The sequence below is a fragment of the Balaenoptera acutorostrata genome, chromosome 1 (genome assembly GCF_949987535.1).
Source record: "Balaenoptera acutorostrata chromosome 1, mBalAcu1.1, whole genome shotgun sequence".
Taxonomy (NCBI): domain Eukaryota; kingdom Metazoa; phylum Chordata; class Mammalia; order Artiodactyla; family Balaenopteridae; genus Balaenoptera; species Balaenoptera acutorostrata.
In genome coordinates, this window is record NC_080064.1 from 173,211,425 (window position 1) to 173,228,160 (window position 16,736).

Below are 16,736 nucleotides of genomic sequence, written 5' to 3' on the forward strand. Positions count from 1 at the left end.
TATAACAAAACTTCCATTACCATCTGGATTTATATATGATCAAGAAATCTCTCTTGGGCTTCCCTGGTGGCGCAGTGGTTGAGACTCTGCCTGACAATGCAGGGGGCATGGGTTCGAGCCCTGGTCTGGGAAGATCCCACGTGCCTTGGAGCAACTGGGCCCGTGAGCCACAATTACTGAGCCTGCGTGTCTGGGCCTGTGCTCCGCAACAAGAGAGGCCGCGATAGTGAGAGGTGTGGTGCGCGCACCGCGATGAAGAGTGGCCCCCGCTTGCCACAACTAGAGAAAGCCCTCGCACAGAAACGAAGACCCAACACAGCCATAAATAAATAAATTAATTAAAAAAAAAAAAAGAAATCTCTCTTTAACTTCATAAACAAGAAAAATAGAAAAATAGGAGGAGAATTTACCTTACGTTATTTTAGCATGGGTAATAATAACCCATGGATAGATATATTCTTTGCAGTGAGGGAAAGCTGTATTTATCATTTTGAGATATGTATTTGTAATTTTTTCTTTTTAATATTTAACAAAATATTTTGATCAATTGTATGTTAATATAAATTTTAGTGAAAACGTAATCTATAAGACAGATTTCCTTAACACTTAGAGGCTTACTATCCAGAAAATTTTAAAATCAATTTCCAAATATATTTTTGTTGAAGAAAAGAATAAGGGAAATAATTTAAAATCTTTCACCATACGAATGTATTACACTGGGATAAACATTTTAGGGGAGAAGAATATCAGAACTGCTGAACAATCATCAACTGGAAGACACTGGAACTCACCAAAAAAGATGTCCCACATCCAAAGTTTCAAAGGAGAAGCTGCAGTGAGATGGTAGGAGGGGTACAATCACAATAAAATCAAATCCCATAACCACTAGGTGGGTGACTCACAAACTGGAGAACAGTTATACCACAGAAGTCCACCCACTGGAGTGAAGGTACTGAGCCCCACGTCAGAGGTCCCAAACTGAGCATCTGCCACAGGAGGATGAATTCCCAGAAAATCAGACTTTGAAGCCTAGTGGGATTTGATTGCAGGACTTTGACAGGACTGGGAGAAACAGAGACTCCAGTCTTGGAGGGCACACACAAAGTAGTGTGTGCATCAGGACCCAGGGGGAAGGAGCAGTGACCCCATAGGAGACTGAAACAGACCTACCTGCTAGTGTTGGAGGGTATCCTGTAGAGGTGGGGGGTGGCTGTGGCTCACTGCAGGGACAAGGACACTGGCAGCAGAAGTTCTGGGAAATACTCCTTGCCATGAACCCTCCCGGAGTCATGATTAGTCCCACCAAAGAGCCTGTAGGCTCCAGTGCTGAGTTGTCTCAGGCCAAACAACCAACAGGAAGGGAACTCAGCCTCACCCATCAGCAGGCAAGTGGATTAAAGTTTTACTGAGCTCTGCCCACCAGAGCAACACCCAGCTCCCCCACCACCAGTCCCTCCCATCAGGAAGCTTGCACAAGCCTCTTAGATAGCCTCATCCACCAGAGGGCAGACAGCAGAAGCAAGAAGAACTACAATCCTGCAGCCTGTGGAACAAATACCACATTCACAGAAAGACAGACAAAATGAAAAGGCAGAGGACTATGTACCAGTTGAAGCAATAAGATAAAACCCCAGAAAAACAGCTAAATGAAATGGAGACAGGCAACCTTCCAGAAAAGAATTCAGAATAATGATAGTGAAGATGATCCAGGAACTTGGAAAAAGAATGGAGGCAAATATCAAGAAGATGTAAGAAATGTTTAACAAAGACTTAGAAGAATTAAAGAACAAACAAACAGAGATGAACAATACAATAACTGAAATGAAAAATACACTAGAAGGAATCAATAGGAGAACAGCTGAGGCAGAAGAATGGATAAGAGACCTGGAAAACAGAATGGAGGGAAATAAATGACGCAGAACAGAATAAAGAAAAAAGAATGAAAAGAAATGAAGACAGCCTAAGAGACCTCTGGTGTAACATTAAATGTACCAACATTCACATTATAGGGGTCGCAGAAGGAGAAGAGACAGAGAAAGGACCAGAGAAAATATTTGAAGAGATCATAATCGAAAACATCCCAAACATGGAAAAGAAAATATCCACCAAAGTCCAGGAAGTGCAGAGAGTCCCAGGCAGGATAAACCCAAGGAGAAACATGCCGAGACACATAGCAATCAAATTGACAAACATTAAAGACAAAGAAAAATTATTAAAAGCAACAAGGGAAAAATGACAAATAACATACAAGGGAACTCCCATAAGGTTAACAGCTGATTTCTCAGTAGAAACTCTACAAGCCAGAAGGGAGAGGAATGACATATTTAAAGAGATGAAAGGGAAGAACCTACAACCAAGATGACTCTACCCAGCAAGGATCTCATTCAGTTTCAACGGAGAAATTAAAAATTTTACAGACAAGCAAAAGCCAAGAGAATTCAGCACCACCAAACCAGCTCTACAACAAATGCTAAAGGAACTTCTCTAAGTGGAAAACACAAGAGAAGGAAAAGACCTACAATAACAAACCCAGAACAATTAAGAAAATGGTAATAGGAACATACATATCAATAAATACCTTAAATGTGAATGGATTAGATGCTCCAACCAAAAGACACGGGCTTGCTGAGCAGATACAAAAATACGACCCATATATATGCTGCCTACAAGAGACCCATTTCAGACCTAGGGACACATACAGACTGAAAGTGAGGGGATGGGAAAAGATATTCCATGCAAATGCAAACCAAAAGAAAGCTGGAGTAGCAATACTCATATCAGATAAAATAGACTTTAAAATAAAGAATGTTACAAGAGACAAGGAAGGACCCTACATAATGATAAAGGAATCAATCCAAGAAGATATAGCAAATATAAATATGTATGCACCCAATGTAGGAGCACCTCAATACATAAGACAAATGCTAACAGCTATAAAAGAGGAAATCAACAGTAACACAATAATAGTGGAGGACTTTAACACCTCACTTACACCAATGGACAGATCACCCAAACAGAAAATTAATAAGGAAACACAAGCTTTAAATGACACAATAGACCAGATAGATTTAATTGATATTTATAGGACATTCTATCCGAAAACAGCAGATTACACTTTCTTCTCAGGTGCACATGGAACATTCTCCAGGATAGATCACATCTTGGGTCACAAATGAAGCCTCAGGAAATTTAAGAAAATTAAAATCAGATCAAGCATCTTTTCCGACCACAACACTATGAGACTAGATATCAATTACAGGAAAAAAATGTAAAAAACACAAACACATGGAGGCTAAGCAATATGTCACTAAATAACCAAAAGATCACTGAAGAAATCAAAGAGGAAATCAAAGAATACCTAGAAACAAATGACAATGGAAACACGATGATCCAAAACTTATGGGATGCAGCAAAAGCAGTTCTAAGAGGGAAGTTTATAGCAATACAATCTTACCTCAAGAAATAAGAAAAATCTCAAATAAACAATCTAACCTTACACCTAAAGGAACTAGAGAAAGAAGAACAAACAAAACCCAAAGTTAGTAGAAGGAAAGAAACCATAAAGATCAGAGCAGAAATAATGAAATAGAAACAAAGAAAACAATAGCAAAGATCAATAAAAGCAAAGGCTCGTTCTTTGAGAAGGTGAACAAAATTGGTAAACCTCTAGACAGACTCATCAAGAAAAAGAGGGAGAGAACTCAAATCAATAAAACTAGAAATGAAAAAGGAGAAGTTACAATGGACACCACAGAAATACAAAGCATCATAAGAGACTACTACAAGCAACAGTCTCATCAAGAAAAAGAGGGAGAGAACTCAAATCAATAAAACTAGAAATGAAAAAGGAGAAGTTACAATGGACACCACAGAAATACAAAGCATCATAAGAGACTACTACAAGCAACTTTATGCCAGTAAAATGGACAACCTGGAAGAAATGGACAAACTCTTAGAAAGGTATAACCTTCCAAGACTGAACCAGGAAGAAATAGACAATATGAACAGACCAATCACAAGTAATGAAATTGAAACTGAGATTAAAAATCTCCCAACAAACAAAAGTCCAGGACCAGATGGCTTCACAGGTGAATTCTATCAAACATTTAGAGAAGAGCTAACACCCATCCTTCTCAAACTCTTCCAAAAAATTGCAGAAGAAAGAATGCTCCCAAACTCATTCTGTGAGACCACTATCACCCTGATACCAAAACCTAACAAAGATATTACAAAAAAGAAAATTACAGACCAATATCACTGATGAATATAGATGCAAAAATCCTCAACAAAATAATTGCAAACAGAATCCAACAACACATTAAATGCTTATACACCATTATCAGCGGGATTTAGCCAGGTATGCAAGGATTCTTCAATATACACAAATCAATCAATGTGATACACCATATTAACAAATTGAAGAATAAACACCATATGATCATCTCAATAGATGCAGAAAAGGCTTTTGATAAAATTCAACACCCATTTATGATAAAAATTCTCCAGAAAGTGGGCATAGAGGCAACCCACCTCAAAATAATAAAGGCCATATATGACAAACCCACAGCCAACATCATTCTCAGTGGTGAAAAACTGAAAGCATTTCCTCTAAAATGAGGAACAAGACAAGGATGTCCACTCTTGCCACTATTATTCGCCATAGATTTGGAAGTTTTAGCCACAGCAATCAGAGAAGAAAAGGAAATAAAAAATACAAATTGGAAAAGAAAAAGTATAACTTTCACTGTTTGCAGATGACATGATACTATACATAGATATCCAAAAGATGCCACTAGAAAACTGCTAGAGCTAATCATGAATTTGGTAAAGTTGCAGAATACAAAATTAATTCACACAAATCTCTTTCATTCCTATACACTAATAATGAAAAATCAGAAAAACAAATTAAGGGAACAATCCCATTCACCATTGCAACAAAAAGAATAAAATACCTAGGAATAAACCTACCTAAGGAGGCAAAAGACCTGTACTCAGAAAACTATAAGACACTGGTTAAAGAAATCAAAGATGACACAAACAGATGGAGAGACATACCATGTTCTTGGATTGGAGGAATAAGTATTGTGAAAATGACTATACTACCCAAAGCAATCTGCAGATTCAATGCAATCCCTATCAAATTACTAATGGCAATTTTTACAGAACTAGAACAAAAAAATCTTAAAATTTGTATGGAGATACAAAAGACCCCGAATAGCCACAGCAAACTTGAGGGAAAAAAACGGAGCTGGAGGAATCAGACCCCCTGACTTCAGACTATACTACAAAGCTACAGTAATCAAGACAATATGGTACTGGCACAAAAACAGAAATATAGATCAATGGAACAGGATAGAAAGCTCAGAGATAAACCCACGCACCTATGGTCAACTAATCTATGACAAAGGAGGCAAGGATATACAATGGAGAAAAGACAGACTCTTCAATAATTGGTGCTGGGAAAACTGGACAGCTACATGTAAAAGAATGAAATTAGAACACTTCCTAACACCATGCACAAAAATAAACTCAGAATGGATTAAAGACCTAAATGTAAGACCAGACACTATTAAACTCTTAGAGGAAAACATAAGAAGAACACTCTTTGACATAAATCCCAGCAAGATCATTTTTGACCCACCTCCTAGAGTAATGGAAATAAAAACAAAAATAAAAATTTGGACCTAATGAAACTTAAAAGCTTTTGCACAGCAAAGGAAACTATAAACAAGATGAAAAGACAACCCTCAGAATGGGAAAAAATATTTGCAAATGAATAAATGGACAAAGGATTAATCTCCAAAATATATAAACAGCTCATGAAGCTCAATATCAAAAAAACAAACAACCCAATCAAAAAATGGATTAAAGACCTAAATAGACGTTTCTCCAAAGAAGACATACAGATGGCCAAGAAGCACATGAAAAGCTGCTCAACATCACTAATAATTAGAGAAATGCAAATGAAAACTACAATGAGGTATCACCTCACACCAGTTAGAATGGGCATCATCAGAAAATCTACAAACAACAAATGCTGGAGAGGGTGTGGAGAAAAGGGAACCCTCTTGCACTGTTGGTGGGAATGTAAATTGATACAGCCACTATGGAGAACAGTATGGAGGTCCCTTAAAAAACTAAAAATAGAATTACCGTATGACCCAACAATCCCACTTCTGTGCATATACCCAGAGAAAACCGTAATTCAAAAAGACACATGCACCCCAATGTTCATTGCAGCACCATTTACAATAGCCAGGACATGGAAGCAACCTAAATGCCCATCGACAGATGAATGGATAAAGAAGATTTGGTACATATTTACAATGGAATATTACTCAGCCATAAAAATAATTGAAAATGGGTCATTTGTAGAGATGTGGATGGACCTAGAGACTGTCATACAGAGTGAAGTAAGTCAGAAAGTGAAAAACTAATATGGTATATTAACGCATATATGTGGAATCTAGAAAAATAGTACAGATGATCCTGTTTGCAAGGCAGAAATAGAGACACAGATGTAGAGAACAAATATAAGGACACCAAGGGGGGAAAGTGGGGTGGGGGGTGGTGGTGGTGGGATGAACTGGGAGATCGGGATTGACATGTATACACTAACATATATAAAATAGATAACTAGTAAGAACCTGCTGTATAAAAAAAATAAAATTAAAATAAATAAATAAACTGCTATAAAAATGTTTAGGGGAAAAGCAGAAGGGAAATATGAGTTTAAATGATTCATCATCTACATGTGTGTGTTTTTGTGTATAGACATGTAATTATATATATGCAAATATAGATATAAGTATGTTTATGGAATTACTAACATTTATGAATCATTGGATATACTTAAAGAGTAAAGTAATATATTTTTCAATGTTTATGTTACTGAGTCCAAGCTCATACTGCTTACCACACAACAGACCAATAAATTGAGAGACGAGTTGTTGGGACAAGAAATAGTGACTTAATTTGAAAGCCAGCAGACTGAGAAGATGGTGGACTTGTGTCCCAAATAACCATCTTGCCTGAGTTAGAATTCAGGCTTCTTTTATACTAAAAGGGGAGGGAGTAAAGTCAAACCTTTCCTGGTTCCAGTCAGCTTCTGGAGGGGATGTGTTAATTTCTTCCTTCCTGCAGTCATTCACAGGTAGGCCTGGTCAGGATGTTTCCTGTGAGCTAAACAAAGTTATTTTAGTTTAATACTCATTACCTGGGAATCAGTGTTCCCAGAGATGGGTCATTATGTATTGTTTAAACTTATAGGCAACATTCCTTTAGTGATTAACTTGTAATAGAATACAAAACGTTCTTCTCTATTAAAATTATATTTACATTACATGACTCTTTAAACTTAAGGTGAAAAAAAATTTAAATATATCTCTTTAAATATGTGAGAGTATACATAGTTTCTCAAAATTCTATTAGGAAAAACACTAGAAAAAAAATTGAAGACCCCTGCTGTGAACCACAGACAGCCACAGAAGGTGTGGTCAGATTTGTACAAGCCTGGTAACGACTAACATTTCTACCTCTCCACATGTCTGGAGTCTAAGAGGTTCTTACACGAATTCAAAGAGGATTGCTTTACCTTTGTAGAAGTTCTCCTTCCAGTCAGAAATGCCCTCCCTGACACTTTTTTTTCTTAACAAGTAGTCAGTCTTTTCAGACCCAACTTAACTTTTACCTCTTCATGAAACCATCCCCAAAAAACAATCCAGTGGGATTTAATTTTTCTGGTTTGTTGTTCCACAATAAACTTAACATATGATTACATATCATCTTACATTGCCCATCTTACATTGTCCTTAAATGTTGCATATGAGTTAGTCTTGGCTTTATAAGCATATTGTAGTCCCCTTGAAGGTAGGGACCACATGTCTCTGATTTCTCCTACAAGACCTACTCAGCAGAGTAAGAGGCACTTAATACATACATGATCAATTCACAGCTTTATAGGGGGAGCAGGGACATCACACTAGCCCTATAGAAGTTGTGGGGGGTAATAGAAGTTGCCCTGTAGTACAATAGGTTGTGTAACAACAAAATCGAGTTTTGAAGTCAGTCCCAGGTTCTCAAAACTGTCTCCACCATCTCTTACCCTTTGGAGCTACGGACCTCTTTTTCCCCCAAAAAAGGAATACCATACATAGAGTGATTACCATGGGGTTTGACTCATAACTGATGCCCAGTTTGCAACAGTTACCTTCCCCTTTCCTGCCCATAGTGTCACCTGGAATAGAGAATTAGGCTTAACATCAGTTAAAAAGTACATGTAACATAGTTGTGAGACTATCCATGCATTTTCATCCTCCTGGGGTGAGATCTGGGAATCAATTAGAATATAGAAAGTAATTTGGACTCAGGATTGAAATTCGCTAGTAAAAAAAAAAAGAAGCTGACATATATTTTGCAACAAAGGGATGTAGTATAGGTCAGTTCAAATGGATCACCCTCCAAGACTAAGTCAGTGTGACTAGGCCTGCTACTTATATATACCCGTGCTGTTGGGAGGGCCTGAGGAATGCAAAGTTTGCTCTCTCTAGGTCTATACTCACTGGTCGTGGTACTGAATAATAGCAACTGAATTCAGGACTTGAAGCCCATTGTGCTTGCTAAGACACAGTTAAGGTCAAAAACTATATTATATTTTTTAAATTTCTTATTGCTTTGAACTAAATAATAAGAAGGGAAAATTCAGTAAACTGTGTTCTGGTATCACAATATTGGCTCCCTATTTCCTGGGTTTTTCCTGACACCCTGTCCAACTTTCCCTTTATGCCCTCTCCTGCCTCACCTCACATTATTCTCTATCTCTGCACTATCTTGTCCTTTCATAGCACTTCACTAATTTACTTGTTTTGCTTTTTGGTTTGTTATTATCTCTTCTCTTTTACCCACTGGACTGTAATAAGTTCCACAAAACACTTGTTTCACTCACCACTTCACGTCAATTTTCTAGCGCCATGATTGACACACACAGTTAATGAATAAATGAATGGATATACGAAAGTTAAAATTATACCAGTTTATTGTTTTAACCATAAAAGCACATTTATTGATCTGTAAGGTATACTGAGATTTGCTAACCTACAACATAATTATTTGCAACAAGTTTCCTTGCCTGTAAAGGATTAAATCATACTCAAGGTAAATTAACTGAAATTGAAGGTCAAACTACGTTTTAATATTTAAAGGCAAGGATATAATTAAATGTCATTATATTTAATAAGAAAGTTTGTAAATTAAATAAAACCAACAGTATTTTATTAGAGTCAATTTATTATGTCATTCTCTTTAGATTTTTAGTTTTTCTTCTATGAATATACTCAGTTAAAGTAAAGATAATATCAGTCTTTCAGTAATAAATGTAGTAAGGTGAAAATAGCTTGCTAGCTCTGAAGACAACATATCTAACTTGATATTTTGCTTGTCTCCAGAATTTCTTATTACATTTAAATTTAAATCCATTATTTGCTATTATATCACTATCTTCTGCAGTATTTCCTTCTACCATATGCCAAAACTTAATCTTCCAGTCACTTACGTATTTACTAAATATTCACTCATTTATTCAATGAGCATTTATTTAGCACATGTATCAGACACTGGGAATAATATTGTCCCTGTAACAAAAAATTTGTCATGATATAAATGAATATTAACTCCTTTCTGCCAACTGATTTCCAAGTCTAGGAACTCTTCATTTTACACTTTTATAATTACAGAATTACAAAACTTTGTAACGTGAAGGGATTTTCAACTTTATAAAAACAAAAATAAAACTGAGGTCTAAAGAGATGTTATGAATTGCCCAAAGTTAGAAAGCTATTTAGTTGGGGGCTGGGACTCACTCCCAGACCCCTTGAAAACCTATCCCCCACACTCCTACCCATTATCACGACAAGAGTTTTACTTTCATTCTCCAACAGAGTCACTTTTCCTAGAACCACTCTTGATGCACTCATTTGACAAATTTTTATGCCAGTGTATTCTAGGGATCTCACAATTTCATTTTCTCCCCATATCTACTCATACAATTTGTAGTAGTTTTTACCTCCATTAACTACTCATTACTCATCAGACAGGTTAGAAATCTCCAAGCAATTCCTGACTCCTTTCTCCTCCTCCCTCTTCACATTCAAGAAGCTGAATGATTCTCTTGATATTAATTGCTAAATGTCTCTGGAATACAGACTTCACTGTTCATATTTATAAAGGTACCCTAATTCAGGCTCCATCATATCTTGCCTGGACTATTGCAATAGCCTGCAAGATGGTCTCCATGCACTGGACTGTGTTTCCAGTGACTGTCCTTTCAGAGCAAAAGGAAGGAGGAGGAAAAGGAGAACTTAACCATTGTCACTTCTATGCTTAAAAATCCATTACACATGACAGTGTAATGGATTTATAATTTACTATTTTGAACAGGAAAAAGTTAAAAAGGAAAAGAAAAATAGGAACAAACAAAAAAACTTTAGCAAGAAATTAAAAGCCTTTCTTACTATGGCCTCATCTGCTCTTTCTGCCCTTACCTTTCCTTTATATCCTCTGAGCCCCAGTATCTTTGAATCCTCGTCATTTTTAGACCATTTTGTGTCCTTTAATGCCTCCATATTTCAGTGCATAATTCTTCATTCTTCTGGAATGTGCTTCTCTTGCCTTGTTCACAATGCCTTTTTCTAGGAACCCCACAATATATTGTATCAGAATTGTAACCTTTATATCCTGTATGGTTTTACAGTTGTTTAACCCATCTGCCTCCCCTCCAGACATCTGGAGTTCTGAGTCTCCATCATCATTGAACCTCCAGTGTCGACACAGTGCCCAGCACACAGCAGGTGCTCAATAGGAGCTTATTGAGTGAATAAATCGCTCTCTCGGGAGAGGCAGAGAAATAAATGAATAATCTTGTTAAAACCTATTTGTTGCAAAATAAAAGTATAGATGAAGACACAGGAACACAGAAGACTTCCATCTCTGTCAGCAGTCTTGCATGTGAAAGTTCATAGGCTGACACTGCTAGTAGGTAGGTTAGGAAAGCTCCTGTGTAATTTTACCATCACTTTGGTCAGTTCACATTTGTGGAACCCACTTTGACTTTATCTCTATAGCTGAGTCAGATACCTGAGAGAAGTCAAAACCAAAAGAGACTTTTTTTTTTAGTGGCTCTTCCTGAACCGCTCCAGAGTTTCTCTTTGGCAGAAAATTTAGCACAGCAGCTGTACCATTGGGCTAGAGCTGATTTTAGAGCTTTTATTTTTGTCCTGCTATAACTCACATGCCATTTTCCATTCCACATTTTCTTTTATGAGTAAATATGTTTCCAATTGAGTTTCCTGGGGACTATGAGGCATTCTCTCTATTAAGATATTTTGGCTTTTAGAGCACCTTGTTGGTTCCAGATACTCTGTAAGGTATTGCCAGCGGAGAATGTATTGCTCTGTTCTGCCTGTCTCCTCCCACCCCCGCCCACCCCCACAGTGCCATGCTATGCTGTCCCACTTTCTCTTCTTGCAGGTATTGTTTCCATTATCACCCTAACTACATTGGCCTGTGAACGTTAGATTTGCATGATCCATAACAGAGTGATCAGTTTTTCCTGGGCCTGGAGGGCCATTACCTACACCTGGCTATACTCACTGGTGTGGCCAGGAGCACCTCTCCTGGGCCGGAACAGGTACATCCTGGCCGTGCATGTACTAGGCTGCGCTGCGAATTGGAAATCCAAGGATGCCAGCGACTCCTCCTTTGTGTTTTTCTTATTTCTTGGCTGCATGGTGGTACCTGTGGGTGTCATTGCTCATTGCTATGGCCATATTTTGTATTCCATTCGAAAGGTGAGTTGAAGACTATGAATGCCCCTCCTCCAAACTGTGCAGGGTAGAAAATTTTCTGTGAAAGAAAATCATACTCTTCTCCACAGCTGGTACAGCTCTAGGGGACGTCCCACTTGATAAAATTTTGCACTGTGAGTCACTCTCTGAAAAGATCAATGAGGAATGGCATTTACTCTCCCTTCGTCACTCTTTAAACTAGAAAAAGGAAGGAAAGGGGTTCTAGGCAGACAAAATCAATAACAACCAAAAAAACCCCTACATCTTCAAGCATTCTTAGAATTTAAGAACTCTAATAAAGGGAATTCCACACTTCCCATAATTTTATTCATCCAATAGTCACATAAACCTACTAGAGAATGGTACAGATATTTTGTCTGGAAATCACTTTTGAGTCATAAAGGACAAGAACTGACCACAGCAGGTTTCCTGTTAGGTGCTAGCAAGAAGGCGTCTGAAGTAACAGACTGGGGCACACTTCATAGTCCAGTTTCTAACTTCAACCATGTACGTTTTCCTTACTCACTGCTTCTTCCTACTCTTTTCTCTCATCAAAATTCTCCAGTCTCTTGCTCACTCTGCCAAGCCCCTCTAGTTTTCACCTCTTTTAAATCACTTAGCCACATGCATTATTTTAAATCATGCCCCATTATCCTCAACTTTCACGTTCTGACTTTTTTTATGCACATTCATTTTGAAAAAAATCAAATCCCTGGTTCAATCCAACTCTTTGTTTGCTGCATGCCTGTAGCCAAACTACAATAAGTTGGAGAAAAACCACATTGGATTTACCAAGGGTTGATTTGTGACCCAAGATATGATCTCTCCTAGAGAATGTTCCATGTGCACTTGAGAAGAGAGTGTCTTCTGTTATCTTTGGTTGGAATGTCCTATACATATCAATTAAGTCCATCTGGTCCACTGTGTCATTTAAAGCTTGTGTTTCCTTATTTATTTTCTATTTGGATGATATGTCCATTAGTGTAAGTGGGATGTTAAAGCTGCCTACTATAATTGTGTTACTGTTGATTTCCCCTTTTATGGCTGTAGCATTTGCCTTATGTATTGAGGTGCTCCTTTGTTGGATGCATAGATATTTACAATTGTTATATCTTCTTCATGGATTGATCCCTTGATCATTATATAGTGTCTTTCCTCGTCTCTTGTAATAATCTTTATTTTAAAGTCTATTTTGTCTGATACAAGTATTGATACTTCAGCTTTCTTTTGATTTGAATTTGCATGGAATATCTTTTTCCATCCCTCACTTTCAGACTGTATGTGTCCCTAGGTCTGAAGTGGGTTTCTTGTAGACAGCCTATATACAAGTCTTGTTTTTCTATCCATTCAGCCAGTCTGTGTCTTTTGGTTGGGGCATTTAATCCATTTACATTTAAGGTAATTATTGATATGTATGTTCCTATTACCATTTTCTTAATTGTTTGGGGTTTGTTTTTGTAAGTCTTTTCCTTCTCTTGTGTTTCTTGCCTAGAGAAGTTCCTTTAGCATTTGTTGTAAAGCTGGTTTGGTGGTGCTGAATTCTCTGAACTTTTGCTTCTCCTTAAAGCTTTTGATTTCTCTGTAGAATCTGAGATTCTTTTTTTATTTTTGAATTTTGAATTTTATTTTATTTATTTACTATACATCAGGTTCTTTTTTGTTATCTATTATATACATATTAGTGTATATATGTCAATCCCAATCTCCCAGTTCATCCTACCACCACACCCACCCCCACCACTTTCCCCCCTTGGTGTCCATACATTTGTTCTCTACATCTGTGTCTATTTCTGCCCTGCAGACCAGTTCATCTGTAACATTTTCCTAGGTTACACATATATGCATTAATATACAATATTTGTTTTTCTCTTTCTGACTTACTTCACTCTGTATTATAGTCTCTAGATCCATCCACGTCTCTACAAATGACCCAATTTCATTCCTTTTTATGGCTAGTAATCTGAATGAGATTCTTGCTGGATAAAGTAATCTTGGTTGTAGGTTTTTCCCTTTCATCACTTTAAATATATCTTGCCACTCCCTTCTGGCCTGTTGAATTTCTTCTGAAAGATCAGCTATTAACCTTATGGGGATACATTTGTATGTTATTTGTTGCTTTTCCCTTGTTACTTTTAATATTTTTTCTTTGTGTTTAATTTTTGTTAGTTTGATTAATGTGTGTCTCAGCATGTTTCTCCTTGGATTTATCCTGTATGGGACTCTCTGTGCTTCCTGGACTTGACTGACTATTTCCTTTCCCATGTTGGGGAAGTTTTCAACTCTAATCTCTTCAAATATTTTCTCAGACACTTTCTTTTTTTCTTCTTCTTCTGGGACACCTATAATTCAAATGTTGGCACACTTAATGTTGTCCCAGAGGTCTCTGAGACTGTCCTCCATTCTTTTCATTGTTTTTTCTTTATTCTGCTCTGTGGCAGTTATTTCCACCATTTTATCTTCCATCTCACTTATCTGTTCTTCTGCCTCAGTTATTCTGCTATTGATTCGTTCTAGAGTATTTTAAATTATAGTTATTGTGTTGTTCATTCCTGTTTGTTTGCTCTTTAGTTCTTCTAGTTCCTTTTTATTTATTTATGTATTTATTTATTTATGTATTTATTTATTTATTTATGGCTGTATTGGGTCTTCGTTTCTGTGCGAGGGCTTTCTCTAGCTGCGGCAAGCAGGGGCCACTCTTCATCATGGTGCATGGGCCTCTTACTATTGCGGCCTCTCTTGTTGCGGAGCACAGGCTCCAGACACACAGGCTCAGTAATTGTGGCTCACGGTCCCAGCTGCTCTGCGGCATGTGGGATCTTCCCAGACTAGGGCTCGAACCTGTGTCCCCTGCATTGGCAGGCAGATTCTCAAACACTGCCCCACAGGGAAGCCCTCTAGTTCCTTTTTAAATGTTTCTTGTATTTTCTCTATTCTATTACTGAGATTTTGGATCATCTTTACTATCATCACTCTGAATTCTTTTTCAGGTAGTTTGCCTATTTCCTCTTCATTTATTTGGTCTTGTGGGTTTTTATCGTGCTCCTTTACCTGTAAGATATTTCTCTGTCTTCTCATTTTGTTTAATTTACAGTATTTGCTGTCTCCTTTCCCTAGGCTGCAGGGTCATAAGTAGTTCCTCTTACTTCAGTTCTCTGCCCTCGGTAGCGGGATTGGTCCATTGTCTTGTGTAGGCTTCCTGATGGGAAGGATTGGTGCCTATGTTCTGATGGATGGAGTTGAGTCTTTTCCCCTGATGAACAGGGCCATGTCAGGTGGTGTGTTTTGGTGTGTCTATGAGCTTAGTATGACTTTAGGTAGTCTGTGTGATGATAGGTGGGCTTGTGTTCCTGTCTTGTTTGTTGTTTGGTGTGAGACGTCCAGTGCTGGGAGTTGCTGGCAGTTGGTTGGAGCTGGGTTTTGGATTCAGATAGAGGCCTCCGTGAGAGCTCTCAGTAATTAATCTTCCCTGGGACTGGGAATTCTCTAGTGGTTCAGCATCCTGGACTCCGTGCTCCCACCCTAGAGCCTCAGGCCCGACTTCTGGTCAAGGGACCAAGACCCCGCACGTCACTCGTCCCGACAATAAAGGTAATTTAAAAAACAAAAGCCTAGCAAAACCCTAGACAATGGTGAAAAGTGAAATAAAACAAACAGAAACAAGGAAACATGCACACACACAAAAGAAACAAAATCAGAACCAAATAAAAAAGCAAGAGAACAAGCAGACAAACAAAAGAACCCAAGCACAAAATGAAGCAATTAAGAGGAAAGCTGACAAAATCACAAAACCAAAAAACAAAAACAAAGCAGAGTGCCAACTGAAGAATGAAGCAAAGAAACAAAACAAACCAACAAAAATGATTTTAAAAAAAAAAGAAAAGAAAAAGAGAATGGGGAAAGACAGAACAACAGAAAGGCAACGTAGAAACAGAAATATAAAAAATAAAATAAAATAAAATGCAAAATTAAAGAAAAAAAAAGACAAACAAAACCCCCGAGAAATGGTAAAAACAAAATCAAACAAAGAAAAACAGAGACAAGGAAACGCACACACATAAAAGAAACAAACACAGAGCCAAATAAAACAATAAGCAAGAGAACAAGCAGACAAATAGAAGAGCTCAAAAACGAAATCAAACAGGATTAAAGCTAACAGAAACACATAACCTAAAAACAAAACCAAAGCAGTGTGCCAACTGAAGAATGAAGCAAGGAAACAGAACAAACCAATAAAAATGATTTTAAAAAATAATAATAAAATGAAATAAAAAGGGAAAAATCACAGGACAACAGAAAAGCAAAGTAGAAATGGAAATATTTAAAAATATATATATACATATATATATTGAAGAAAAAGAAGAAGAAAAAATAAGGGAAAAGAACACAGAACCACAAAAAGCAAAGTAAAAATAGAAATGTATAAAAAAATTTTAAAAATATGTTATAAAACACGGAGATCCCAAGAGACTAAATTAAAAAAAGAAAAAAAACTAAAACACCACCACCAAATAAACGAACAAAGAAAAACCAAAAAAAAAAAAAAAACTAGAACCAACAACAGAACGAATCGAAACATAATAAAATTAATAGTAATAATTATGTTTCCCTGGGGTCTCCACTGTAAGTGTCCTTGCACATGCTGTGAGCCACAGCCCACCTCCACCTCCCAAAGAGGCTCTCCTGTGCCTCTGGACTGGACTCTGGACCTGCTGTGGGCCCTGTGGGGACCACTCAGACTCTGATCTGGCCCAATTCTTGTGCGTAATTACCCCAGAAGTCCACAGCTGCGAGAGCTAGACCGTTTTCATTTGTGGGAACACTCATTGTCTACTCAGATATTCCATAGATGCAGGGTCTACCTAGCTGATCATGGGGATTTAATCTGCAGCTTGTACA

The 16,736-nt window shown here is 37.5% G+C and overlaps 1 protein-coding gene across 1 annotated transcript in view; it reads left to right on the plus strand.

Annotated features, from left to right (window-relative positions):
• OPN3 (opsin 3) overlaps positions 1-16,736 on the plus strand; it is a 57,306-nt gene that overhangs the window by 32,307 nt on the left and 8,263 nt on the right. The window contains 1 exon segment of the mRNA XM_057530699.1: positions 11,524-11,843. Within this exon segment, the coding sequence (XP_057386682.1) occupies positions 11,524-11,843 (320 nt within the window).